Here is a 27,232-nt window from a genome sequence, read left to right as displayed (position 1 = left end):
GTGAACTGTGAGGGCGAAAAAGTATTTCAAGTGTTGATTTTGGAGTTTCATTGTTAAACAAAATTAAACAAACGCGAGATATCTGAAGACACTTTTAAATAATAGATAAACACAGTTGAAATGAATCCACCATTAGTAGCTGATAAATCTGAGCTTGCGGCAGACCACATGTCAGTCAGAGATTAGTTGTGAAATTTCACAGCTGTTTGCCCCATTGAGAGATTAGTGGTGAAAATGCAGCTGCTTTGACTTTGAGACGTATGGGGCCACCATCAATGCAGCTTGAGTGTTTTGTCTCCTCCGGTTGCCAGTGAAGTCCCAAAGCATGAGACAGAAGGTGGGAGCTCGCCAGTATCAGCCCATGATATCATGAGAAAGGAAGTGAGTTGGGCTAAAGGTTCCTAAGATCGAATTTACGAAGCCCTGAACTGCACGTGGAGACAAAGGGAGCAGATTTAAACACTGACATCGGGAAAACGAAGAGCTTAAATGGCGTTTGGATTGTCAGGTACTCCTGCTATTGTGTCCACCCCTTAACCAACTTCACCTTTTAGACACAGTGTCATCTTAAACCTCACAAAAGTATTATTTGTACACAGGCTGCGTTTCATTGTTCGTTTTGTTCTCTCATATTTCTGTTGCACAGGGCACTGAATCCTACTGCCAGGAGCTGAAACACAACTGGAAAATTAATAAACTGAAAGATGTTTTGCATTAAAACAGATGATTGCAGATGTCTCTTCAACTTGAATTGAGTGATGAGAAGATGATTTTCTGCCCTCTGGCACTGTATTTTTGACATTGATGCTAACAGTACCAGATCTCTTTGAGTTTGCAATGAAGCAACTTATTGATTTAGGCAGGAGCATCAGTTTCCCCTCAGCATCTTTTGGGAGCCTGGTCCACATGTTGATGCACGACATCTTTAACATGAAATCAGACGAAAGACGTTCCCCCACAAACAAAATGATCTTCGTCAAAGGGTTGAAGTCTATTAAAATCTTCTAGAAAAGTAATCTATTTCTCCAGTACAGAAGGTAGAGCAGAGGGAAATGTGAGCACAATTCAGTCCTACTTAGTTAGTTACATCCCAGCTTTTGTCTCCAGGGCCACCTGCTCTACTTCAGAGTGGATGACAGGCAGTACAAAGACTGCTTGCACTCTGCTGGCACATCAACTGTCTGCACAGGACACACAGCAAGACACTGCAGTGTTTAGTGCAATTAAGAGGGATTTGTGTCAGACTGAAATGTAATGTAGCATGTAGTTTGTAGTTTGTAAGGTCATTTTTACTTTTCTTGTGATGTTCGCTGAGTCTAGCTGTGGTGCAATGCTTAACAACCACAATGCTACACTGGATAAAACAGCAGTATTGGCCACATTAGATCACACTCTGTCTACTGATGCCCACTTAAAGTTCTGCTGTTTTCCTCTTTTGTCACAGGAAAAAATGGCCTCATATTTTGTGGGCAAAAATGTGCTTCATGTTAAACTGAGTTGTATCACCATACGTATGCACGTCATAGATGCTGGTGATTTTGTTCCACATTCATAATTCATGCAAGACGTGTTCATCTTTCATGCTCTTATAGCCTCATCAAAGAGATCTCTGAAGATGTGAATGTTTTTCAAAGGCTGGTCAGAACCAAATGATCATGTGTTGTTTAACACTGCCTGCACTCACTATTGTTAAGTTACTTTTTATTTATGAAAGTCCAGGCTCTGTAGTGAATAACTCCAAGCATGCGAGTCAAATCTTCAGCTTTTTTCACACATATAGTGGTGTGTTTGGTTATTTGATTAAACTAATGATTGTGCATGATGTCTGTTCAAAGTCAGATATTCTAAGCAATAACCTTGCTCATATTTTAGGAGCCTTCATCATATTTCAAGTTTTCGTCAGAGCAAACTTTCAACCAAAAGCTAAAAGTTACAGCCAGCAGAACAAAAAAGAACAAAAAAAAAAAAAAAAAAAAAAGGTGGTTGTCTGGAACATCTTGACCTTGGAACAGCTACTTCTCATCAGAGAGAGTGTATGTGAACAAACACTGGCCCAAAATCTGCTCATTGAAGCTGGACCAGGTGTAAATACTCAGATTGTCTGATGGTAAAATCTTTGTATTCATCTTCAGTAAATTTCCACACGCCCTTACATTGAAGACATGTATTGATTCAGGGCACAAGTACAAGCACTTAAACCTAAAGTTTCCCACAGATCCTCAGCTAACCTCTTTGTGAAAGTGACAGAAACTGAACCATATATAAGTTAAGCCCCTCCTTCACACAGCTGGTTTCACTGATCGCTGTCACAGTGCCCAGCTGAAGGCACTAATTGCTCAAATTACACTGAGATGTGTAGCATCAGATGGAGGACAGAATAAAAGCCTTGTATGTGTAAAGTCTTAAAATAGACTTCTGAATTTATTTCAAAGCCCTGACACCAAAACAGCTCAACACATCAACTGATGATTTAGAACTCTCATAAGTAAAAAAAAAAAGTCATATTCAGATAGAAATCACAAACATATACGCTGGTATAATGGAAATACACCTCAATGAATGGATCAATAAAACAATAAACAAGCAATAGTTACAGACCACATGACTGCTGCGATCGTGTGCCATCGCCCCATGGACTCCAGTGACAACAGGCCATCATGAATACATCTCAATGCACACATATTCTGCACCTTATCCACCAGTTGCGTGCAGCTGTGAGGCAGCAGGTGCTATCATGTGCTGGTCATATGTGAGGATTGTCCCTCTGTGTCTTTGGCCAGACTCTGCAGCAGGGACCTCTGGAAGGCCTCGTCACATGACTCAGGGATCAGAAACTCCAGCAGCAGGTCACAGATGCAGTAGATCAGATGTCTACACATAATAACACAAACAGCTGATGACAGACTGAAATCAACAGATACTAAATCAGACGCTTATATGGATAATATGGAGTGGTTTTTTGCAGATTCATTTCTATCTTAAACCTGAACCAACATCAGACAAATCCAGGTAATTGTTGTCTGTGCAATGCCAGCAGGAACTAAGCAACAGGACTTTTCATGATACAGACGTGTCAGCTGTAAACAAATTAGACTAAAAACACAGACTACTTTGGTTTCACTTGAACACTCCAGCATTCAGTGAGGTTCATCCTCAATAACTTTTTCAGCAGATTTCCTCAAGATTATTATAGCATTGTGGAATAAAGCAGAGTGATGTTCCATAGGTGTTTTTGTTAATATGATCACATATTGAAGCCAAAGTTTGTAGTTCTTATGTTTAGTCAATTATAGATATGATGACCAGATAAATGCATGTTCTGTATCCACTACTGATACAGTCTCTATGTGTAGCTGTCTTAAAATAGTGGACTCAGACATATGTTTCCTTGACACTCCGGTTGTTGACTCACTTGTTTATTTGATGGTCTTGCAAAGACTCCAGCATGGTCTCCAAGCTCAGTCTGTACTTCTCACTTCCCAGCATGTCAGTGATGAGCTCTGCTCACGCACAGATAATGAAACAAGCCAAAAAGGACAGCGTGTCTTCAGGAGCCTTGCAAATCAAAATAGCATTTAATGAGCTACAATCTGAATTTAGCAGCTGCTACATACCTGGGAGCAGCTGCATTAGACAGTCCAGGCATTGCTCCTTCGTTTCCTCTCTTTCTGCAGCACTTCGCTCTGGCCGAGGTTGAGCAGGCAGCGTGCCACCTGGCCATACAGCTTCCTGCAGCACTTGTAGGTAAATCACCCAGCAGGGGGCACTGGTAAGGTGGGCAACTCCTACATCCAACCATCTGAAATAGAATCAGTAGTTTAATTTAAGCGTTCTGTGCAAGAGTGTCTGCTTTGTCTACTAGATATCAGCCATTGTAAACAGAAAACAAGTAAAAACAAATGGATATACGTGTGAACGTGCTTTAACTGATTGGGAGAGAACGAAAGACATGCACCCAAGGGAAAGCAACACAAACAGGCATTCTTAAATCTCGATGAACCATAGCAGGAGCATGGACATTATTTACTGCCATGCTTAGTGAACCTTAAAACTCCCACAGGTCAGATGTCAAGTCCAAAAATGGAGGTCAGCATTATCAGTTGAAGACAGCAGAACACTAGAGATTAGACAAGCACAGTTCCCACAGACTGTGTGGTAAAAACAAGCCCAGTGGTAATTCTAGATTCCCAGCAAAGAATAACCATGGCATTTAAAGAAATAAATAATATCTTAAAAGGAAATCTGAGAGACTGTCATGCAACTTCCACGTGTTACAAACCACTTAGTGCCTCATAAAGCTGCCCCTTAAAATAGAAAAGGACCCAGCGTCTTGATGTCCAGCTGTATGAAGGAAAAACAATTCAGCTGCCAGCAAAATAGGTCTGCATCTTTTTATAAGTTGTATCAACTTGTAACTGCATTTCTCTGTCTTTATTGTAATGGATGAATATCAGTTCCCATACAACATAAGGCCCAGGCATTTACTGCAAGTGGATGGTAACATCAAAACGCCTTAATGATCATAATAATAAAGATGGGATTATACATCCTTTAAAAAATCAGCACAGAAGATGATAGAAACTCTTACCTCTCAATGAAGGTACCAAAGAGCAGTCTGATGGTCTTCTGTATGTTCTCTGTGCACAGCCAACTCCACTGGTCCTTCATCAGCAGACACAAAATGTTCAAAGCAACATCTGCCACAGCTGTGTCTACAGTACACAGAAACACAGTGGGACACCTTAAAACACATACAACATACTGTACAGATGAAACACAGCAGTGGTGGAAAGTGAGGACGAGGAATACTGAGTAAATTTACAAAAACAGTGGAGTTTTGCTGCGCCCAAGTGGCGATGCTGTGTTACTGCATGATGATTCTCCAGGGCTGAGAGGAATGCAACATGTCCGTACTGACATGAAGGATTAAACTAATAGAAGCTAGTTGTGTAAAAGTCAACCTGTCCCATGAGTTTTCCCTGACGTCCTCTTGTCTTTGCCGAGCAGCTCACAGCTCCGCTTGGCTGTTTCTTTCCCATTTGGTCCACACAGAAGTCTTTCCTGCTCTTTGACGAAACTCTCGAGGCCAGACAGTGACATGCCATTCAGGACCTAAAGAGCCACAATGAGCAAAGCAAACATGTCAGCCTTGTCCAGTATCCATTTCAAACACACATTAGTCAGAGATGGTAAATAAAGTACGATAACTTACAGCGCTGCCTTCACTAAAGCAGTACGTCACTTTAGGATGTAGGTCGGGTATATTGAGAGATGGGGATATTTTGCTTGGGAACATTAGCCTCCTGATGCATGAAACACAAAACCAGAAATGGCCCATTTCTTGTAAATCCCTCTTGAAGCCACAGAGATGTATTCAAATAAAGCAGTCCAAGGGTGGAAATTGCTCTTTGGTTGAACTGGTCAGTGTCCCAGTGGAAAATGCAAGTTGTATTGAGGGGTCACAAAAGGACACTGCATGGCAACACGTTTTGGGAACAATGGCAGTGGACTGGCACAGAGCTCTCACCTGTACTTTCTGTTGTCCATTGTTCTTCCATCAGCATCTCCCTCAAGGTCCTCCATCGGACTGAGGGGCTCAGGATGAGGAAAAGCTGTCTTCAAAGTGTCTAAAGCGTTTTCCATCATCTGTAATGGCAAATAATCAGAGTGAACATGGAATAATTACATTTCTCTTATTGGAAAAATGGCAAAGAAACTGAAGCTGTAGAGTTGATTGGTGAGCTTTAGAGGTCTTGGCAGGTATAGAGCCAGGCAAACTGTTCCCCCTGCTTCCATGCCATATACTAAGCTAATTGCCTGCTGGCATGAGCTACATATTCAGCATCCAAGCATGATTGTGGCATCAATTTTGTCATCTAACTCTCACCAAGAAAGTCCATTTCCCAAAATGTCAACCTAATACTGTCACATTTGATTAGATTGATTTGATTGTGTTCATTTTTCTCTCACTGTATCTAAGAAATCCTTCCAGATCACGTAAAAAAGTGTCTTACAATCACAAGATCTACAGTGTGTAGATTCTTTCTCACCTTATCAATTCTTGACTTGGCAAAAGACTTTCTTTCAAAATATGGGCTAACATCTGAGTTGAGAGCCAGGAACTCCTGCATGTCTTCACTGTTGGATGTCTCAGGAATGCTGCTTAATTGCTAGGGAAAACAATTATTCAAATTACAGAACCACAGAAATCATTTAGTTACTGACATTATGATCCTAATACGTACTTTAAGGAATGTATCCAGTTGGCTTTTACGGACTTCAACCTTGTCGATGTCTGCATTACCAAATGGGAGGTCAGGGAACATTTTCTTTGGGCCTTTGACATCTGAAATCAATAACATTGACTTGCAATGATGCATCTGTCTTGGTAAATTAAAATTCAGAGGTCATTTAAAGCAGAAGATCATCTCTTACTCTTGATTACTTTCTTGACTTCAGGCTTGTCCTCTAAACGTGCTTGCAAGTTGAGAAACTCACTGTATCTCCGGTTGACAGTGCGACATGACACAGGTTGCAGAGTGCCACCGTTTTCTGCTTCAGCCACTGTCTCAAACTGAATGGAAAATTAAGGGTAATGTGTAATAATCAATAATACATATTCAAATATCAGTCAAACATAAAAGGAAGTAGGAAGTGGTGTTACCTTCACAGTGTAGAGAGTGTAGGGATGTGTGCCTGAGCCACGCTGCTCCTTCGCAGTGATGGTACCAGATATTTGCACATTCTGGATGTTCACAGATGCAGCGTGGTTGCTGGAGGTATCAAAGTTGCAGGACGCTAGACAAAGTCTTCTTGGAGGACAAGCTGGAGATTTCTCTTCAGCAATACCGGCTGGCCACTGGGAGTGTTCGGGCACCACCACCTTTGGCCCGAGATTTTTCACAGGACCGAAGCAGCCGAAAGCATCATTATCTTTTAAAGTGATGGCATTGCAGAAGTTCATTGGAGGACCACAATCACAAAAGGCTCCCGTCAGGTCATCTTCGGAGTCTGACTGAATTAGGGAGTCCAGTGAAATCATTTTGGACTCTGATGAGTGGGAGTAATGGCCAGATGTGAGTGAACAGCAGTTCACTTTGCATGGTGTGAGCAAACCTGGGTGGCAACTTTCTGCTTTCCCAGGAGACGTCCCGCTGACCATGCTGTTTTGTGAGGAATGCCTCTCAGAGAGAGTGCTCTGGCTCTGTAGATCATCAAGGTCAGAGGTGCTCTTGCTGCTGAGGCCAGCTCGATCGGAAGAAGACAGTGATCTGCATGTGCTCCAGGACTCCTGCTGGATCTGACATCTGTATAGATCTGCTACCGGGAGCTCATCCATATTGATTTCCTGTGGTTCTCTAGACCTGGTGATTATGTCTACAATGGTCTGGTTGAGCCAGTCAGGATCAGATACCCTGCTTACAAGTGGCAACAGCACATTGCAGGTGACAAGTTCTGTAACCATGTAGCCTCCAGTCCTGGTTTCCATCTGAGGGTATGGAACGAGTACATGCAACACGAGGTTGACTAGAGCTCTTGAGTAGCTGAGCTCAGCTGCTGCACTGCTCACAGCTGGATGAGGGGAATCTACTTCACTGTAGAGCTGCCAGAGGTTAATGCTCTCCTTTTGTGTTGACTGTATCTGTCTTGCCATCATGTAGTTTTGCAGGTGACGGCCATACAGCTCTAGCAGCCGTTGAACCAGGGCTTTTCGGTCCACCAGCCGCGCACGTTCCTTCAGCTCCATCACCGACTCCAGCATTGAATTACGCACCGCACGTTCAAACTCCCCCTCCACCTCTGGCAGCAGAGTACGATACCACGACGACACAAAGTCGCGCACCGCTTTGTGGACAGCACTGTGGATCTCATGGTTCAACCTCCACTCATGCTCAGGAGAATACAGAGGTGGATTAACTTTGCCAAGAGGCAAAAAGTGTTCCAAGTGGAGGAGGCTGTTTGCATCCAGTACAGCACGGGACCCGAGCCAACCCCCGAGAACCACCAAGAGACTGGTGAAGATGCACAGGAGCCAAACGTTGACCAGGAGATGGAAGAGGACAAGCCATGCCAGCAGGGCTCCGAGTCCTAACAGCCTCCGCTGCCCAAGTACCTCTGATAAAGTCCAGTGATTAGAGCTCTTTCTGGAACACATTATAGTCAGCAGGTCAAATGTTTCCTGTTTTAAAAAAAGACAATGATACATCCTGTTATATAACAAGCAATAACAACAAGAAAATGGTGCTTTGGTAGCTTGATTTAATTGATTTATAAACTCTAAATAACTAAACACACATGATAAAGCCAATTGCAATGCTTGGTAGCAAATCCTGAGTAGGACAATATATCGATGAGAATTTTCACTGTTGATCAGGGCAGCAACCAACAAATATTTTAATTATAAATTAATGTATTTTTTGATTTTTTAATCATTTGGTCTATAAAATGCTAGAAGTGTAATATTCCATCCATCCAAGTTTCCAAGTTGACACCTTGTTTTGTCAGACTAATTCTGGAAAACTTTATGATAGTCACTTTACAATGATAAAAGTCTGAGTAAAGCAGCCAATCCTCACAAAAAATCAGAGAATCAGAGAAAGCAATACATCAATTTTCTGTCAATCGACTTATCTTTCAGCTCTACTGTTGTCACATGAATACTTACAAAGCTGATACTGTGAGTGTCTTCCATATGTAGAATTATATTGTATGTTTCAAGTGACACAATTAGCTCATTTATTCTCCACTGTTACAATACCAACAATGACACATGATAAAATTGAGGCAGGTTTATTAGCTATGCTTCACTCAATTCAAAACACCGAATTAACAGTCTGGTCAATCTAATTAATCAGTCTAATCAGCCAAACACAGAATCCCTCCTACTGAGTGCTAATTTCTATTTACTACTCACTCATTGTGTGTTCTCACAAAACAGTTTAAGGCATCAACGAACAAATTGAATGAGATGCGACATTAACATCTCTCTTACCAGCCCAGAGAGCTGACCTAATGGTATATCAGTTGGGGCGCCCCTTGTTGCCATGGCAATTTGTAAAGCTTAGCCATTATTGGTAATGCTGCCCCTTGTTAGACTACAAGCCACAGCATGAAGCTAACTGTTATCTTTCCTTTTTCTTTTACTAAACCTAGAGTAGCAGCCCTTGTATAGCTAATCTACAAATAGCTACAGTTAGCTTCCAGCTGAGGTCACAGATGAGGCTAATGTGCACCTAGCATACGCAGCTAGCCTACAGTCTACTGACACGGGACAGCATTTATTAGCAATATTCATCCCAGTTGTAAAAAGCATGAGGAGACAGTAAAGCAGACGTTACCTGAAATGTTGTGGGAGCTTTATAACAGGAACACAGGCTGTATAGGATGTCCCTGGGACATTGCTTTAATCCTTCAACAAAGATTATCTGGATCAGTCTGCAAGTCAAGATAAACACGCATGGCCCATATGGACAGCTAACTAGCTGTTAGGTGTCCACTTGACCCGTTAGCAAGCAAACCCAGCCCCTGTGTTCACAGCTCAGTGGGAGAGCAACACATTCCTCCACAGCTGCTTTAAACTGTAAAGTTCAATACCACAAAGTCTCATCACCGAATCAATCAATACATACGAAAATGCTGAAATCAATACAGAAATAAATTAACAGGTCAATTCATAAACAAAGTGATAAGTATATAAATAAATGCAGAAATAAAGAAATTGATAAATAAATGTAGGCAAAATATGACCACAAAAGGAAACACACCTCCTCAACTTAATGCATTTCTAAAAAATCTGTAGCTTAATGAAGCAATCCTTATCAGAGACGTCTGTATTGTAAGTGTCGTGCACGGGTACCTCATTTTTGGAAAATGGGGGGGAATCTCTCTGGTGACATGCCTCCAGAGAGGCCAGCTGTGAATATTATGAGAAAGAAATATCGGGATAAAAGCTTATATTTAAATGTCTGGACAGCTGAGTTTGGGGTCCCTATAGGGGAATCCCTCCATTTAAAAAACATATCAACATTAGAAGAAAAAGAAAATAAAAAGCAAGAAATGAGAAAAAAAGGAACATTTCTGTTAAGAAACTAGAAACTATAGAGGGTCAAAAAGAACGTTTAAAGATGTGGCAAGAAGAACCAGAAACCGGAAATAGGAAAAAAGTGCAGAAACAATTACCTCTTTCACGTGAAACATTCGAAACAAATGAAACTTTACATTCACAAAGAACACAAGACCCGCAGAGTTCTTCTTCTTTGTACCCACAGTTGACAGCTTTGAAGTTGGACCCAGACCTCGACGGCAGCCCACCTTCTCATCCCTCAGCTCCACCACCATACAACTGTGCAACGCCCAGCAGAGGAGGATCTACAAATCCCTCCAGCCTGACACAACAGAGAACAAGTCCAGGAACATCTTCTCAGACATCTGTTCCACCACAAGACGCTACAAGCAAACCTTCCTCTCCAATTGCACATAGACTGCGTAACCCCAACCAAGATGCAATCTTCAACATGCCCATGATTGTGTCTGGACCTGAAGGTACAACATTGGTCTTCCGTGCATGGACTTCTGCTGACATCACAGCAGCCTCTCAACACCTACCTAACCCCACAGCATCAGGTAAAATATTTGCTGAGCAACTTCTCACGTTTTGCCAAGAATTTAAACCAACCACAAATGAACTAAAAAGACTCTTAATTGCCAAAATGAAACCCGCAGACTGGCAGAAAATATCTGGAAAATTCCCAGATGTTGACATCCGTTGTAAACACATCACCTGGGAAGATGAGTCTAATGCTCAGTATAGAGATATCTGTTGTCTCTGTAACACATTTACTCAAGCTTTCCCTATAAGAATTAACATGGCGAAAATCACCGCTTGCAAGCAAAAGATCATGAAAATCCTGATGAATATCTCAAATGGTGACATTGTTGATTAAATGAGAACATCCAGTAAATATCACGAGTTCAGTGAAAATGTGCAAATCTAAAGTGAACAAAGGTCAATTATAACAATTGGATGGAATGATGCACGTCTGTCTGAACTTCGCAGACAAGCCGTACATGCCCATGACCAAATCCTCTCAAAGAAAAAGGGAGGATTTGGCGCAAAAGGAACCTCACATGGCGGCAATAACCATGTGTAATACAACTACTCGAGGACATGGAAAGCCAGGTCATGAAAATAAAGGCAGAGGACATGGCCAAGGGGCCAACAGCGAAAGAAGAGCTAGCAGATGTCTCAGGGATGCCTGTTTTCGCTGTGGCAAAATTGGACATTGGAAACGTGACTGTCCTACACCAAGACTGAGAATGGTCGGGGGCTGGTGGAGAGGGAAGGACTCCTGCTGACAAGCCAAACCAACATGTAAGGTCCAAAGAAGGTACTACACCACACTCACACATACATACTGAACATATTAAAACACAATCTATTGGGAGGGAGTTGGTTGGGAGCGGACAAAGATGGCAGCCTAGAAGAGGGGTTCCGGTCAATCATGCACAAAAGTCTTTTATTCCCCGGATAGTGGCTTGGAATTCAAAATTTCAACTGAGGGTTAATTATGTCGACATCTCAGGCAACTAAGGACTGCGACATTTTTACCAGAGCTCGAAAATCAACCGTTCAAAACAAGAAAGGGGCCTCATCACCCGAGCAAGCTGGCGCTAGCAACATGGCCAACATAGCAGATGTGCTAATAGTTGTTTTTGTTTGTTTTTTGTTTTGTGTATTTGTGGTCCAAAATGATGAGAATCCAAATTTTATTCAAAATCTCTTCCTTACTCTGTCTACCTTGCAAGGTATGTACATTATCGGTGGTGATTTTAATTGCACTTTAGTGCCCACAAAAGATCGCTCTACTAACCTCGACTCCACTCATATACAAACAAGGAAAATATTGTTGCAGTCCTGTAAAGATTTGAATTTGGTTGAAATATGGAGGGAACTTCACCACAGATAGAGTTGAATACTCCTGTTATTGGAGTACGCATGGCAGTCACTCGCGAATTGATTATTTTTTGGTGTCATTTGGACTTCTCTCAAAAATTATAGAATGATAGCAATGTTATTAGCGATCATGCAGCTGTATCATTAAATCTACATATACATTTATTCATAACCCAAAGAGATGGAGATTTCCCATTGAGTTACTGCATGACACACAGTTTATAAAATTTGCTGAAGAACGCATTAACAACTACTTTGAAATTAATCTTAATCAGACTGATGCCTGTGTTAGATGGGAGGCATTCAAAGCGTATATCAGAGGGGAAATTATTAGTTTTACAAAATCTAAAGCCAAACAAAAACGTATGGAAATGATGACAGTCAAAAATTGTTTTTGATCATTTGAGATTTCGGACTTTGTTAGAGAATGAACAACAGGAATTGGATTGCTGTTTAACAATAAAGGAATTAGCAGAGGCCATTCAAAGTATGCAGAGTGGAAAAGCACCAGGGCCAGATGGCTTTCCAATTGAATTTTACAAGACATTTGGTGAGAAACTTCTGGTCCCATTAATGGACATGTATAAGGAATCCTATACAAAAGGAATACTCCCTCCATCTTTGAGACTTGCGATAATAACTCTAATTCTGAAACCAAACAAACCACCAAATGAATGCTCCTCTTTCAGACCTATTAGTTTGATGGGGTGTGACATTAAAATACTCTGCAAGGCCTTAGCCAGAAGACTGGAGTTGTATCTTCCTCACCTTGTTGGTAATGATCAAAATGGCTTTGTCAAAAATAGACATGGATTTCATAATATCCGGTGTGTTCTGAATATATTGTATGAAAAACACAACTCTAGAGATACAGCTGTGTTATCTTGAAATGCACGCCAAGCCTGTCACTACCGAACTAGGACTTGAACCCAAATGCACGACTCAGGAGACAAAGTGTAAACAATCTTTAATGACAAAGTAACAAAATAAATCGCTCTTTACAGAGGAAGACACAAACTACTCTAATAACTAAAGATCGCTCTCAAGGAGGAAAAACAAAAAAATCACTCTTACGAGGAAAGCGACTGTGACAGGAAAAGGCAAGGCAAAGTATCAAAATAAAGCAAGGCAAGACTTTAACTAGACAAAGTAACAAAGAAATACAAAACCTGATAACAAGACGTGGCATGGAATGGCGTAGGTTCAGACTGCACAAGACAAGACAAACTGGCACGGGACAAAGGGAAACGCAGACTATATATACACATGAGGTAATGGGGAACAGGTGGAAACAATCAGGGCGGGGTAGACAATCAGACAGGCGGGAAAGACACCAGGAAGTCAAGGGCCTGAAACGAGAGGAGAGTTAGGTATCACAATAAAACAGGAAGTCACAAGACAACATGGACACAGGACAAAAACATAACTTAACACAATTTGTTGGACATGACAAAGCCTTTGACAGGATTGAGTGGGGTTTCCTTTTTAACGTGCTTCCACGGTTTGGAATTGGTGCAAATTTTCTGAGATGGATAAAGCTCTTGTACACAAACCCAACTGCTGAAATATTGACCAATAATAATGTCTCTAAGCCATTTACTCTCCATCGATCAACTAGACAAGGGTGTCCGTTATTGCCTTTGCTATTTGTGTTGGCTATTGAACCCCTGGCTATGGCCAATTAAGCTCATGAAGGCATCGTGGGTATAAATATTGGAGGATATGAACATCATGTAGCTTTATATGCTATGATGACGTAATTCTTTTTTTTTTTTTTTTATGAACTTAAAGGATAGTATTTCCCAATAAGTGAATTTAATTGAAACATTTGGAAATGTATCAGGGTATGAAATAAACAAATCCAAATTTGCACTAATGTTTTTGAATGAAAATGAAAGATTGCAGCCGATTATAGATACACCATTCGCAATTGCCAAAGAAGGTTTTACATACTTGGGTTATAAAATTAGTCCTAATGTGAAACAAACAGTTTCTTTAAATTATGACCCCCTGGCCTATATCTATGATTGGTCGCATAAACATAATGAAATGTTCGTCTTACCAAGGTTTCTGTATCTATTTCAATCACTTCCGCTTCACCTGACACCTTTTTTTCATAACATTAATAATATGCTGAATCAATTCATATGGAATGATAAAAAGGCCAGACTACAACTAAGGCTATTATACTTACCATATGAAAGAGGGGGGCTTCAGCTCCCCAATCTAAAACTTTATTATTGGGCCGCCCAGCTAAGGACAGCATTGTATTACTTTTCAGCGGCTTTCCTTCCTGCTTGGGTGACTATAGAGGAGACATCAACACAAGGACTTCCTCTCAAACTTTATTTATATTCAGCGAGTGTCAGAAAGCTGGTTAAACAAACAAAGAATCCTTTTCTTCGAAATACCATTTCAGTGTGGTACTCTGCACACAAACATGTCGGAGACACACCAACACTACTGTATCACAGTTTACCCCTACATGGGGCAATAGTTGTTTTATACCAGGAGAGCAGATGGTGGATTTAGGATGTGGTTTAACAAAGGTATTGAAAAATTTTCAGATTTATATGTAGAAGGCAACTTGATGTCATATAATGAACTGTGTGAGAAATATGATATTTCAAGAAAACATTTCTTTAAATACCTCCAGCTGAAACATTTTATTTTATCCACGCATAAACAATTGTTTTCTGTACCTCCTCTATCAAAACTTGAGGAAGTGACTCTATCTCACATGGATGGCAGAGGTCAGTTTTCAGTTCCATAAGTTAATGTTAACACACTCAAGAGAGTCATCTTCCAGAAAGATGGAGGCATGGATAATTGATATAAAGGAGGACATTCAGGAAGCTGACTAGGAAGGGGCCTGTTTTAAGGCTTAGACCCAGTCTGTTAATACCAAATTTAAGCTGCTACAATATAAATGGTTGATGCGCACCTATCTTACACCTTGCAGGTTGAACCACATTTACCCTAATGTACCTGATATTTGAAATGCAGAGAAGCAAAAGGCATGTTAATTCATTGTTTATGGGAATGTTCAAAAGTACACCAATTCTGGAAAAGTGTTACACTGTATAGGTCTCGTGGTTGGAAGGGAAGTTCCTTTGCACGCCAGAATATGTTTACTGGGAATATACCCTGAGAACTTTGTTGTGTCTCAACAGCAGTCACTGCTTATTGACTTTGGGCCCTTACAAGCCAGAAGGGTAATAGCATTATTGTGGAGAAATATGGACACACCTTCTATCAGAATGTGGACAAAGGAACTGATGAACTGTCTAGCTTTGGCGAGACTAACATATATTGTAAAAAAGAAGGAAAAGAACTTTGCTCATTTGTGGAGGCCTTATATAGACCTTTTGGAAACTCACAACCTTGGATTGTGATTAATTATACAATTATTATTATCTGTTTGTTTTTGGTTTTTTTTGCCAGATTGGGGAATGGATTCTGGAGCCTATCCCAGCCGTCTCTCGGGCGAAGGCAGGGGACACCCTGGGCAGGTCGCCAGCCTACCACAGGGCTACATATACAGACAAACACACACACTCATTCACACCTATGGACAATTTAGAGTTATCAATTAACCTCAGCATGTTTTTGGACTGTGGGAGGAAGCCGGAGAACCCGGTGAGAACCCACGCTGCACAGGGAGAACATGCAAACTCCACACAGAAAGACCCCAGGCAGGATCGAACCGGGGATCTTCTAGCTGTGAGGCGACGCTGCTAACCACCGAGCCACCGTGCAGCCCGCACTCCAACTCATACACCCTAATTCTGTGTTTGTTTCAGTCCCTGTCTCTATTCCTAGCTCTCACAGCAATACAGTCTTTTGCCGCACCACAAGAAAAGATGCTGTGGAGACCTTGTGGTGCCACGCAAACAGACAACGTATGGCGGCAAACATTTCTTCCCTCACTTTGCAAAATTGACACATGGGTTGGACCATGTGTCAAAAGGGGGGATGTTGGATGCAATAACTCAACACTGGTTCACCAAAGGTTTTTCTCTTAGTGCGCAGAAGTTCTGTCACTCGCCAACCTGGCGACTAGGTGGTGATAAAAGACCTAAGAATTACATTCTCTTAATGTTTCATTGTTTAGATTACACATTTTTTTTACTTAGATTGTACAGTTTTTATTTATCTCTTTTTAATATATGTCCTGTCACAAAAGGTTGAAGAGTAACGCAATTTCAATTCTTTGTCCTGTACATACTGCAGAATTGACAATAAAGCTGACTTTCACTTTGACTTTGAAGAAAGCACTACACCTACAATCCTGCACAGAATGTCACTCTAACTGAAGGACAAAGTGCAACATTCACATGCACTGTTTGTCCTGAAATTTGGAGATCAGGCCAAGTTCACGCATATTATGCCAAATATGACAAATACCTTTGCAAAGCAGACCTTGATTTTGATGATGACATCTTGTAAATCTTGTTATTTTCTTTATTATTCAATTATTATTAAGCTGTGTTTTACTTTACTTTTTTAATTTTATTTACTTTACTAATCCCAAACCCATCACTGATTCACTGAAACACACACATGCACCATGCAACATGCAGTGAGACACATTCAAGCACCCGGGGAGCATATTGGGGGGGTTAAGTGCATTGCTCAAGGGAACATCTAATAGTGGAAGGGGAGAGGATACCCCACCACACCCAATTTTTTCTACCAGTCCGGTGAGGGAATCGAACCGGCAACCTTCCAATCATGAGCCGCTCCAACCTCTAGGCCATGGCTGCCCCCCCCCCCATGATTTGTATGATTACTCAATAATCAAAAGGGAGGAATTGTAATGGTAATTTCAACTTCTTTGTGAGACACACAACTTCCCTTCTGTCTCTTCATCAATACTCAAATCCTTTTGTCAACCACTTGAGACTCCCTTCTTCCCTTTTGCTCCTTCAGCAATATCAAAATCCTGTTGTATTTAAAACTGTGATGTCTAGAGGGTTTAACACGCACCTCAGGGGGTATACTCAGGATACCTGCAAGAGAAAAAGGTACGAATACACAATTCTGTGGCTGTGGCTGTGAACAAGGGAAGCACGGGTGAATCGACCAAGGGACAAAGACCCACTGGCACAAGACAAGGGAGACGCCAACAATTTAACACGTGGACGGTAATCAGGAAAAGGTGGAGACAACAGGTGATCGGGGCGGACAGGCCGAGCATGCATCAAACAAAGGATGGAAAACAGACCCCAGGGGTGGGTTTCTCCACAAGTATAAAATGTCCAGTTTTCCCCATGCTCGGGGTCTTTCTTCATGACCGCTCACACGTTGATTGACCTTTTCTTTGCGAAGGAAATTTAAAAAAAAAAACTTGTCGGCCGGCAGAAGTCTCGATTTCATTCTTCACCAGCAGGAGCAACAACAGAAAACATTTCCACCACATACAGTTTGAGAGTTTGCATGTGTGTAAAACTGCTTCGTACCGGTTGAAGCACTCGGTTTTGGCCCAGGCGGCTTCTCGTACTGGTAGCCACGTTATATAACGCGTTACGTAATCGCGCAGCTGCGTGCAGCGGTGCTCTCCGGTGAGCAGTTTATGGTCCAGCTGGACGCAGAGGCAGAGAGCAGGAGAGCTGTGTATCCATCGACGTTCACCGCCGACATGTCTCCTGTGAAGCTCCAGAGTTCAGGTAAGACCCCTCCGTCCTGTGGAAGCGTTCAGAGTGAACAGAGCCGTGGATCCACCTGCTGATGGCTCCACTGCGCACTTGCTGCAGGCAGCCTCTGGCGTTTTTTGAAGTGGAGAAAAGGACCCACGTGTATCGCTCAGAGGCTGTTTGTGTGCCGCTTGCTGGGAGACTTTGCTGGGAGTGGACCGAGCGGTGATGAAGCCTGATCCAGACTGTGTGCTGCAGTACAAACTGTTCCTCTCTCCGCCAGTGTCGCGTTTCAGTCTCTCAGGTCTGTTAGAGAAAACAAAACTGCAGCCACTACGTTGTTATTCAGTACATGTAGCCTTGATATGATCATGATGATATGAGGCTGTAATCACAGGATGAAGCACTGTAGAGATAATGTTGAACCGCAACGAGCGTCGCATATCGAGGTGGATATGATTCACGAAAACTAAGTAGGGGTTAGAAAAAATTTTAGTAAATAGCTGAAAATATAACAACCATAGAAAAACCAATAGAAACCACATACAAACAATAATAATATGCAGGAAATGCAATGCAGGAACTGGTGTATATGTTTATTGAGTCTGGGATGTCTACATGACAATGGCTTCCAAAGTTTTGTGTCTGTATTGGAATACTTTTCTGAACTTTTTAAATCTAAAACCTGACTGATACCCCCATATTATTATTATTATTATTATTATTATTATTACTGAACAGATAACTAGTGGTGGAAGACATTTTCAGATCTGTTACTGAAGTAAAAGTAGTAATTCCACACTGTGAAAATAATCCACTACAAGTAAAAGTACTCGACTCAAAATCTTACTGAAGTAAAAGTGTTAAGTCTTAAGAAGTAGGAGCATTTTTCTCAGCCCATAAAGGATCACTTCATCCTCCAGTTCATCAGAAACATCTAAACACCAGACACTGGAAACTGAAAAGTAACTTGTAACTAAAGCTGTCAGATAAATGTAGTGTATTAAAAAGTACAATATTTGCCTTTGAGATGCAGTGTAAGAGAAGTGTAAAGTTCCGTTTAATTGAAATACTGAAGTTCAAGTGTCTTGAATTTGTACTGAAGTACAGTACTTGTGTAAAAATACATCCACCTGACTGTATTGTCTCTCCCAAACACATATTGTGATAAACAGGGCAGTGCTCATCTTTGAAGAGACACACATGAATTCTAATGTTATATCATTGTTAAATCAGGACTACATTTTACATAGATTAAAACCTCATGTACATCAATCCACTGAGAAATGAATGCTGCTCATTCTTTCTACACTCCAGATAAATCAGTTTTAAGAAGGAGCTGCTCCCTGCAGTCCATGGTAACAGAGGGGCTGACTGTTTTCAATAATTTAAGCCACATGTTTTGGTGAACACACAAAAATGTTGACATCATTGAGTTGAGTTCTGTGTTTAACATAGTTGGTATGCCAGACAAACCAAACAGCACAAAGTTACGGTGACACAGCTCAGGGACTGTACGCCCTCTTAAACGCAGCGCTGCAACAAGCTGCATGTTTCCTGCAGCTTCTCTGTGAACATGTGAGACAAACGAAATCACATCCACAGTCAGCTGCACCTTCAGATCTAACTGTACTGTTAATTTATCGACAGGAGAGAGTGGTGAATGAAGAAATCTAACACTTTATTATAACAAGCTAGTTGTGATGATGAAGTCTTGTCAGGTTTTGTAATCGAGGGGCATCGCCCTCAGCAGCAGCAAAATAAATCCCCCCGTGGAGTCCGGACAGAATGAAGGCACCAAGGCGGAGAGAAAGAATCATGTCTGGAAAGACCGCAGCAAGATGATAGGCTGACAATGAGGGTGTGTCGTTGTGCTATTGGACAGATGTGACCAGCTGATGAGAGCAGCTCATTGGATCAGCAGCCCCAGACAATGACTGCGAGGCACTGACGAGTGAGCACGCGTACAGGGAGTGAATGCAGGATGATATTAGAAATAAACTACAAGCTTAAGCATGCAAAGAGATGTCTCTGTCACTGAACTTTCACTAGAGCTTCATTTCACAGACTCTGACCTTTGAGACACTTTAAAATGAGAAACAGTGTTTCTAATGTTTTGTGTCAGGTTAAAGTTCAGGGAGTTTCTGCTTGTTTGTTGAACAAACAATGAATGTGTGTGATTTGTGTACAGAACGCCATCGTTGCATTGCATTCTTTTTTAAATATTCAGGAATACTGAATTTATCAGCATTTAATTGCAAATAGTTTTTACTTCAAGTTCACTTTTCTCTTTCTGCTGCCTGCAGAGTGCAGTTAAATGTATCACATGTTGGCCACCCACTTATAAATAGTTTAACCCTTATACGACGTTTGGGTCAAAATTAACCGGTTTTCATGTTTAGGTATGTAAAAAGTACCATTTGCTTTTTTGTACTGGAATGAGGCTTCATCTAATCCTCAGACACAACTAGTTTAATGCAAAAAAATTAATTTTCACCATTTTCGTAAGTTCTAAAGGTCTGAAAAAAAAAAAAAAGAAAAAAAGTGACATTTGTGATGCTATGGGTCAAATTTGATCCAGCAGAGAATACTGGCTGTTGTATACATCACTTAAAAGCTGTGGGCTGCTGTGGATCAAATATGGCTCAATGTGCCTTACAACACACACACACACACACACACACACACACACACACACACAGGCTCCCTTCACCCCACGTGAACTCAAACTTTCTCGCAGAAGCTATGCGGTGAAAAACAATATTGGGTGATAACTAGTGTTTTTAATAATTTTCAGGCTGAGTTAAGTAACGGGTCAAATTTGACCCGCCAAAACAAAAGACGTGGGCAGCTTTCTAACACATTGCAAGGGTTAATGTGCAAAGATGACCGTCTCTGGGAATATTCAAGGTGGAAACTTTCCATTTGAATTAACTGGAAGTAACAGGAATAAAATGGAAATATACAGTGATTTGCTCTGGATCTATTCATCATGTCAATTGCATATAGAAACAAACCAACTGTAAACCATTCAAATAGAAATGGAAAAAAAAATCAATTCTGTTGAGTTGAAACGACTTGACTCATTTAACAAGAATGAATGGATCTAGATGAATTAAAACTCTCAATCGAGCTTCATCCCACTTGGTAACAGCTAGCTAGCAACAACTGGCAGAGGGTGTGTAAACTGTGTACTTAGTTTTAGGCTACTCTCTGCTGAAATTTCATAAAACATATAAAATCTAAAATACATTCAGTCCAGTGATATAATCAAAACATACCTGAACACACGTCGTCCTTTGGCTCGGACAGTGCAGCAGTGTGGGCTGCACGTGTGATTGGAGAATGCTCTGTGCATGCAGACGGTTGTAGTTTTACTGATGCCTGTTTTAATGAGATGCTGAGAAATGATCAGCTCGTGTGATGAAATGTGAATGACTAGAACTTTACAGACGCTTTGCAACAGCAGGTATAATACTGTGTATATGTTTGTGTTTACTGCAGATGATCCCGAGCCTGTTGACAACGGCAAGGCCAAGAAATGCATGACCTCGCCACTGAAGGGACTGGAGACAATTGCACCTCTGGTCCACTCTGTAGAAGAGACCCCCGAGCCAATCTCCACCGAAGTACAAGGCACCATTCCCTCCTGGATCAATGGCAAATTCCTCCGCAACGGCCCGGGGAAGTTTGAGTTTGGAAACACACAGTGAGTTGGGAAATATGTCAACAAACACACTGCTGCACAACACAAAGGAAAAAAAGAAGTTGGCAAATCGATGTGACTTTAATCTGTGTTTCATTACAGCTACAACCACTGGTTTGATGGGATGGCTATGCTACACCAGTTCAAGATCGAAAAAGGTCAGGTGATGTACATGAGTCGATTCCTGCAGAGCGATGCCTACAAGAAGAACAGTGAACAGGACCGCATCGTCATGTCAGAGTTTGGTACCCTCGCCATGCCCGACCCCTGCAAAAACTTCTTCCAGCGCTTCCTGTCTCGCTTTGAGATCATGCGTGAGTAGACTGACTAAGAAGGGATTTAATAAACAGATAATGTGTGATAAAGGAGAGGGCTTGTGGCAATGAACTGTTTAGTTGACTCATTGCACAAGTGAATTGCTTCACTTTATTACTATCTTGCTCTGAAGTACAAATAAAATAACAAGCACAGATATTGCGACACAGCGAGGTCAGCTTGGTAATTTGAGAAGCCAGAATTTAGATCAGATGGAAGAAAAGGAGACTTTATTCAGGATCAGTGTTTGTACAAGCTCTGTTTTGACATATCTGTGATGAGGCCGGGACTGCTGGAGCCTCTTAGGTTACTCTGTGTACACGTGCCGCAGTGGGGAACCAGAGAGGGGAGCAGGCATTTCCTAAATGTTTCACATTCCTACTGGACTTTTCAGTGTAACTACAAGCAGCAATTTGTAGAACTGTGTACCAAGACGTCTGTTAAAGGAGCACTAAGACATTCATTTAAAAGGCCTCAGTAATCCTGTGTTGTTCTCTCTTACAGAACCCACAGACAATGCAAGTGTGAACTTTGTGAAATACAAAGGTGACTACTATGTCAGCACGGAGACAAATTTCATGCACAGAGTGAATCCAGAAAACCTAGAAACATTGGAAAAGGTACTATCAGGCTCGTCATGGAGCAGCAGATGTTTGTATTAATACCAGTTCATTCATTATATGCAACACATCCACATATTTTCTTTCTTCTGTCTAGTAGTTCAGTTATATCTACCACAATCCTCTTTCTACTCGTACTGCAGCACCAGCACACACTGATCCCTCTCATTCCCTGCTATGTGTTGTAGGTGGACTGGAGCAAGTTCATCGCTGTAAATGGAGCCACTGCCCACCCACACTATGACCCAGACGGCACCAGCTACAATATGGGCAACTCCTACGGAAGCAAAGGTTCGTCCCATCGTCCACAAGTCCCACAATAAGGTTTACGTAAAGCAGCACCTGAATTATTTGTTTCCTTTGTAATGAAAACTACATTGTCGGGGCGAATGTGTGTAAAAGCTATGACGAGGTTCCCGATTATTCCAGGAGCTCTGTACAACATCATCAGAGTACCTCCTGAGAAGACACATGCCACAGACACCCTACAAGGCGCCAAAGTGCTCTGTTCTATTGTGCCTGCAAGCAAGTCCCATCCCTCCTACTACCACAGCTTTGGTGAGCCAGCATTCATTAGTGATGTCTGTTTCTTTCACACTGCTGCCCTGAGCTGCAAAAGCCCAGTTATGCCTTTCTCCTGCTTCCAGCCATGTCTGAGAACTACGTGGTGTTCATTGAGCAGCCAATTAAGATGGACCTGCTGAAGATAGTCACAGGCAAGCTGAGGGGGAGGGCTCTGAGCGAGGGCATCTACTGGGATCCGAAGCAGGAAACTGTCTTCCATCTCGTTGACAAGCATACAGGCGAGGTGAGGTGTGACTGTGATGGTCAGGGGTGAGGAGTTATTCACGCCTGAAATCGGTAAACCTCATCTAATCGTTTTTTCTGTGTTGCAGGTCAGCTCAGTGAAGTACCACACCAAAGCCCTCTCCACCTTCCATCAGATCAACGCCTTCGAGGAGGATGGCTTCTTGATGCTTGACATGTGCTGCTCAGACGACGGCCAAGCCATCAATAACTTCCTCATCCAGAACCTCCGCAAGTCAGGAGATGCATTGGATGAGGTCCGTATATAAATACCCGCCTGCACACGGAAATAAACACTGCAGCTACTACAGGAAAAATCCTCCCTCGGTTATTCTGTTAGATATCATTGGAGCAATCCAGGATTTATTTTGTTTTCAAGCCAGACATTATGTAAGACAGAAATCCCTAAAATGTACACATACTGCATTGTTCCCGTCTTGTGTCCTTTGCAGGTGTACAACACCTTGTGCAGGGCTTTCCCGCGCCGTTTCGTTCTGCCCCTTCAGGTGACCAGTGAAACCCCAACAGGCCAGAACCTGAACACGAGGCCCTCCAGCGAGGCAACGTGTGTCAAACTCAGCAAAGATAAGGTGAGCCGAAAACTCAGCTGTTTATGATCACCTCTTACGATCACTTTTCAGCAGAAACACTAGATGCAGTGTTCAGAAATACGCATTGCAAGGAACTAACAGTGGTGGAAGTATTCAACTTCTTTACTTGAGCAGAAGCAGCACTATCATGAAGTAGAACTACTCTGGTACCAGTTAAAAAAGTAAAATTTTCATCAGAAATTACTTCAAACACTACTAGGTAGCTTAATGTACATTGTCATCTCCATAGTAACTACCAGTCAATTACAGTGTAGTGGAGAAAAAGGTGATATATTTGCCAGTGTAGAGTAAATGTACTGTTACCACTAGAATCAAATCAGCCACTGAATGCGAAACACTAATGAGATTGCTAAATATGAAAATAGAATAATAAAGTGTGTGATTTGAGGCATCATATTTTAATAGGTATACAGAGGAGGACATGCAAAATTAGCACAATTCAATTCCTCTAAATGGCTTCTATAACAGTCAAGTTTTAATCATACTTCCGCCTGTTTGAATGGTTTAACAGTGATTGAGAATATGGAGTCCCTGAGATTATTAACCAGGGAGAGTGACACAGTTCACGTCTTCTCAACAAATTCAACTGATCATAATGCACAACACCCAATTCATGAAACCAATAGATCAACACAGAAACTGTGAAGTGGATATTAAAGTCAAAGTCACAAATAAACAAACATCTTCCTCAGACTGAAGCTGTTGCTCAGTGAAGTCAATGTGGACCTCACTGCATGACAGTGGTGAAAACTCACAGCGGAGGGTTGAGCCTCTCTTTGTCAACAGGTGTTCTGCCAACACGAGGATCTCCATGGAGACGACCTCCACGAGTACGGTGGCCTGGAGTTCCCTCAGATCAACTACGACAGATATAACACACGACCGTACCGTTATTTCTATGGCTGTGGCTTCAGACACTTGGTGGGAGACTCTCTGATCAAGATGGACCTGAAGGACAAGACACTCAAGGTGTGTGTGCATCTATTTTTTTGAACACGTCAATATGAACAGCTGCTACCTAACACGATAGCAGAAAATTGTCTTATCTTAGCATAAAGACTGGAAATGGTGTGTAATTGTGACCGTGTGTGTGTGTGTGTGTGTGTGTGTGTGTTGTACCCCAGGTGTGGTGCCAGAAGGGTTTCTTCCCGTCAGAGCCCATGTTCGTGCCGTTGCCTGACGCCGTGGAAGAGGACGATGGCGTCATCCTCTCTGTGGTTCTCACCCCCTCACAGGTAAGACTCTATTTCTGGAGAGTGGAGATGAACAGGAATTGTGGGAGATCCCACATGATGGCAGCTGAAATGTTTTTTCAAAGGTTTAGTAGAAGTTTTATTCGTTTTATACTATATATCTTGAACTTGAAAGCAACATGGGGCTCCCAGAGTTTTCGAAACCACCAGGCAGCACGCCTGTAAGTCGACCTGAGCTCGGTTCATTTTCTCTTCCAAGTCTGTTATCAGCGGGACACATAATCCATCATGAATATTCATGAATGAGATGAGCAGAGCCATAAATATTCAGAGATGAATTTACACAATTAATTTTGATGGTTTAAAGTTTGGAATGACAAACAGAAAAACACACTTTCTAAAGCACAGAGACGAATGGCAGAAAAAGTATTTTGTGTTATGTTAGTGGTGCCAGTAATATGAACACCAGGTATGAACTCTGCAGAGAGAGGATTACAGTTACATGTTACATAATCACACAATTACAATTTACAAAGTTTGTGTCTTGGGGATTTTTGTCAGAAACTGGAGCAGAAACAGATGATACTGAGTTTGTGACGAGTACAAACTGAACTTAATGTGAACTACGATGTTTGCAGGATTTTTGGACATGTGAAAGATAATTACAGCAAAAAAGTTATTTCTACATATTACAAACTTAATTGCAAGTTTCTTTTTGAAGAGACATGCAGAAGAGCGAGCACCATCTTGAGGTGTTGTTGTTGCGCTGCGTCCTGACAGCACGTCTGTGCTGCAGCGTATTATTAATCTCCTCTCTTCTCTTAACTATGCTGTTTCTGTAAAGCACATCAAGTAGCGAGTAAGTTTATTTATACAGCACCCTTCAAGAGCAGGTGTCACAAAGAGCTTCACAATAAGAGACAAAAAAGCAAATGAAACAGACGTGAAATGCAGACTTAAAACAAATCAAAAGCTGACGGAGAATTAAAGCTAAAATTAAACTGCTGTGACCAGCTGCAGTTAAGTCACGTCTGTCAATCAGCACTGTGGAATTGCATTTAAAATTCTTGAATTGATTTTTTGAATTATTCATTTGTCACTTATTAATGATTTTATTTCTCCGTGGTCTTCTGCACTCAGGCGCTTTTCGAAAGATGTTTTGCTCCTTCCAGACAATCAGGCCTGCTCTTTTAAAGAACTGCGTAACTCTGCAGCAACCTGCTCTGGGATTTGTTTAAAGTGGCTGAAGAGGTTCAGCCCGTGGTGTGCACGGAGAAGCATCCCGACTTCACGCCGTGCTTTTCATGTGCCGTTGCTGACATTATTCCAGTAATAAGCTCTCAGTGGTTAACTTTCCTCCGCAGGACAAAGCAACATTCCTCCTGGTTTTGGATGCCAAGACATTTGAAGAGCTGGGAAGAGCCAACGTGCCTGTTAACATGGCTTATGGCTTCCATGGTACCTTCAGCGCCTCTGCATGAACCTGCCTCTGTTACAGAACCAGGAACAGTGTCTATGATACTGAATGTAATGTGACAAATACAAAATGAAGTCTTAATCATTATAGCCACTATATTCCTGATGGTACTGCTGCATTATAAGCTGAAGATGGATGCAGTGTTGTGTTACTGACCCAATGTTGATGAGGTACTTTTCTAAACTGATCTCTGGTTTGTAGTAACATCCAGCACAAATGACATTTTATAGCACCTTTAGCAACAAACCCAACGATATTTATGATATTATCAATTCTATCCCTTTTCTATCTACGTAAAACTGACGTACTGTGTGGTTTTTTTTTTTAAACTAATTCTTATCCTTTTTTTAATGGAATTACTTTTATACACTACAGCCAGTTGCCAAATAAATCTTTATACTGCAAAATATCAAGTGTTGTTTGTGCGTCCTACCACACACACATTCTCTGCCAAGATAACGTTTAGAAATATGCTCACATATAAAAACAGCAGTTTCACATGTCGACAGGATTTTATTAGTAGCTTTATCATTTATATTGCATCAATAGATTATACAGAAAATTGAGAGCAATATATAAGAGATGTAAATCTTATTTTCCTCTTATTTTTGATACAAAATGCAATATTTGCTCAGTAATTGTAAAAGTAAATAATGTCATACAGCCAAAGAGATCAACCTCACTCTAGATGTAAAATCCCAGCATAGACCTGCTTCCTTTCTTCTTTTATGCTCTTTCCTCATTCGACTTTCCTCTGTGTTTGTCATTCATTTATGAATTTTCTCAAACCATCTACAGTAATTCCAGTCTTTTGTTTTCCCCACAATCTGCACAGAAAAAAGGTATTAAAATCCAATTTGACACTAATTTAAAGTCAGATTTGCCAGACATAAAATGCTGTGTGAAATTCCAGT

At 41.4% G+C, this 27,232-nt stretch overlaps 2 protein-coding genes across 2 annotated transcripts; one reads left to right on the top strand and one right to left on the bottom strand.

Annotated features, from left to right (window-relative positions):
- Nucleotides 1-2,484: 2,484 nt before the first annotated feature.
- On the bottom strand, nucleotides 2,485-9,389 carry snx19a (sorting nexin 19a). Its single transcript, XM_041952620.1, has 12 exons — nucleotides 9,339-9,389; nucleotides 6,665-8,179; nucleotides 6,436-6,574; nucleotides 6,246-6,346; nucleotides 6,051-6,170; nucleotides 5,528-5,646; nucleotides 5,213-5,303; nucleotides 4,962-5,112; nucleotides 4,589-4,712; nucleotides 3,615-3,799; nucleotides 3,413-3,500; nucleotides 2,485-2,871 (listed from the first exon to the last, which is right to left on the bottom strand). Exons 2-12 carry the CDS (start codon nucleotides 8,153-8,155, stop codon nucleotides 2,733-2,735), a joined length of 2,748 nt encoding a protein of 915 aa, XP_041808554.1. The 5' UTR covers nucleotides 8,156-8,179; nucleotides 9,339-9,389; the 3' UTR covers nucleotides 2,485-2,732.
- Nucleotides 9,390-17,494: 8,105 nt separating this feature from the next.
- Nucleotides 17,495-26,658, top strand: LOC121617101 (beta,beta-carotene 9',10'-oxygenase-like). The gene is made up of 12 exons (XM_041952133.1): nucleotides 17,495-17,622; nucleotides 21,094-21,298; nucleotides 21,398-21,609; nucleotides 22,115-22,230; nucleotides 22,419-22,521; nucleotides 22,660-22,788; nucleotides 22,878-23,038; nucleotides 23,127-23,294; nucleotides 23,490-23,627; nucleotides 24,435-24,617; nucleotides 24,773-24,883; nucleotides 26,206-26,658. The coding sequence occupies exons 1-12, from the start codon at nucleotides 17,529-17,531 to the stop codon at nucleotides 26,320-26,322; spliced, it is 1,737 nt and encodes a 578-aa protein (XP_041808067.1). The 5' UTR covers nucleotides 17,495-17,528; the 3' UTR covers nucleotides 26,323-26,658.
- The last annotated feature ends 574 nt before the right edge of the window (nucleotides 26,659-27,232 follow it).

This window comes from Chelmon rostratus, chromosome 14 (genome assembly GCF_017976325.1).
Source record: "Chelmon rostratus isolate fCheRos1 chromosome 14, fCheRos1.pri, whole genome shotgun sequence".
NCBI lineage: Eukaryota > Metazoa > Chordata > Actinopteri > Chaetodontiformes > Chaetodontidae > Chelmon > Chelmon rostratus.
The sequence above is the reverse complement of the archived record's forward strand: the minus strand, read 5'-3'. Positions and strand labels throughout refer to the sequence as shown.

Coding starts and splice junctions, on each gene's coding strand:
- snx19a (XM_041952620.1), bottom strand. CDS start 8,155: ATGTGTTCCAGAAAGAGCTCTAATCACTGGACTTTATCAGAGGTACTT. Junction 6,347..6,435: donor AGTCAAGAAAGTAATCAAGA/GTAAGAGATGAT, acceptor TATTGATTTCAG/ATGTCAAAGGCCCAAAGAAA. Junction 6,171..6,245: donor AACTGGATACATTCCTTAAA/GTACGTATTAGG, acceptor TGTTTTCCCTAG/CAATTAAGCAGCATTCCTGA.
- LOC121617101 (XM_041952133.1), top strand. CDS start 17,529: ATGGTCCAGCTGGACGCAGAGGCAGAGAGCAGGAGAGCTGTGTATCCA. Junction 21,610..22,114: donor GTCTCGCTTTGAGATCATGC/GTGAGTAGACTG, acceptor TCTCTCTTACAG/AACCCACAGACAATGCAAGT. Junction 22,522..22,659: donor CAACTCCTACGGAAGCAAAG/GTTCGTCCCATC, acceptor CGATTATTCCAG/GAGCTCTGTACAACATCATC.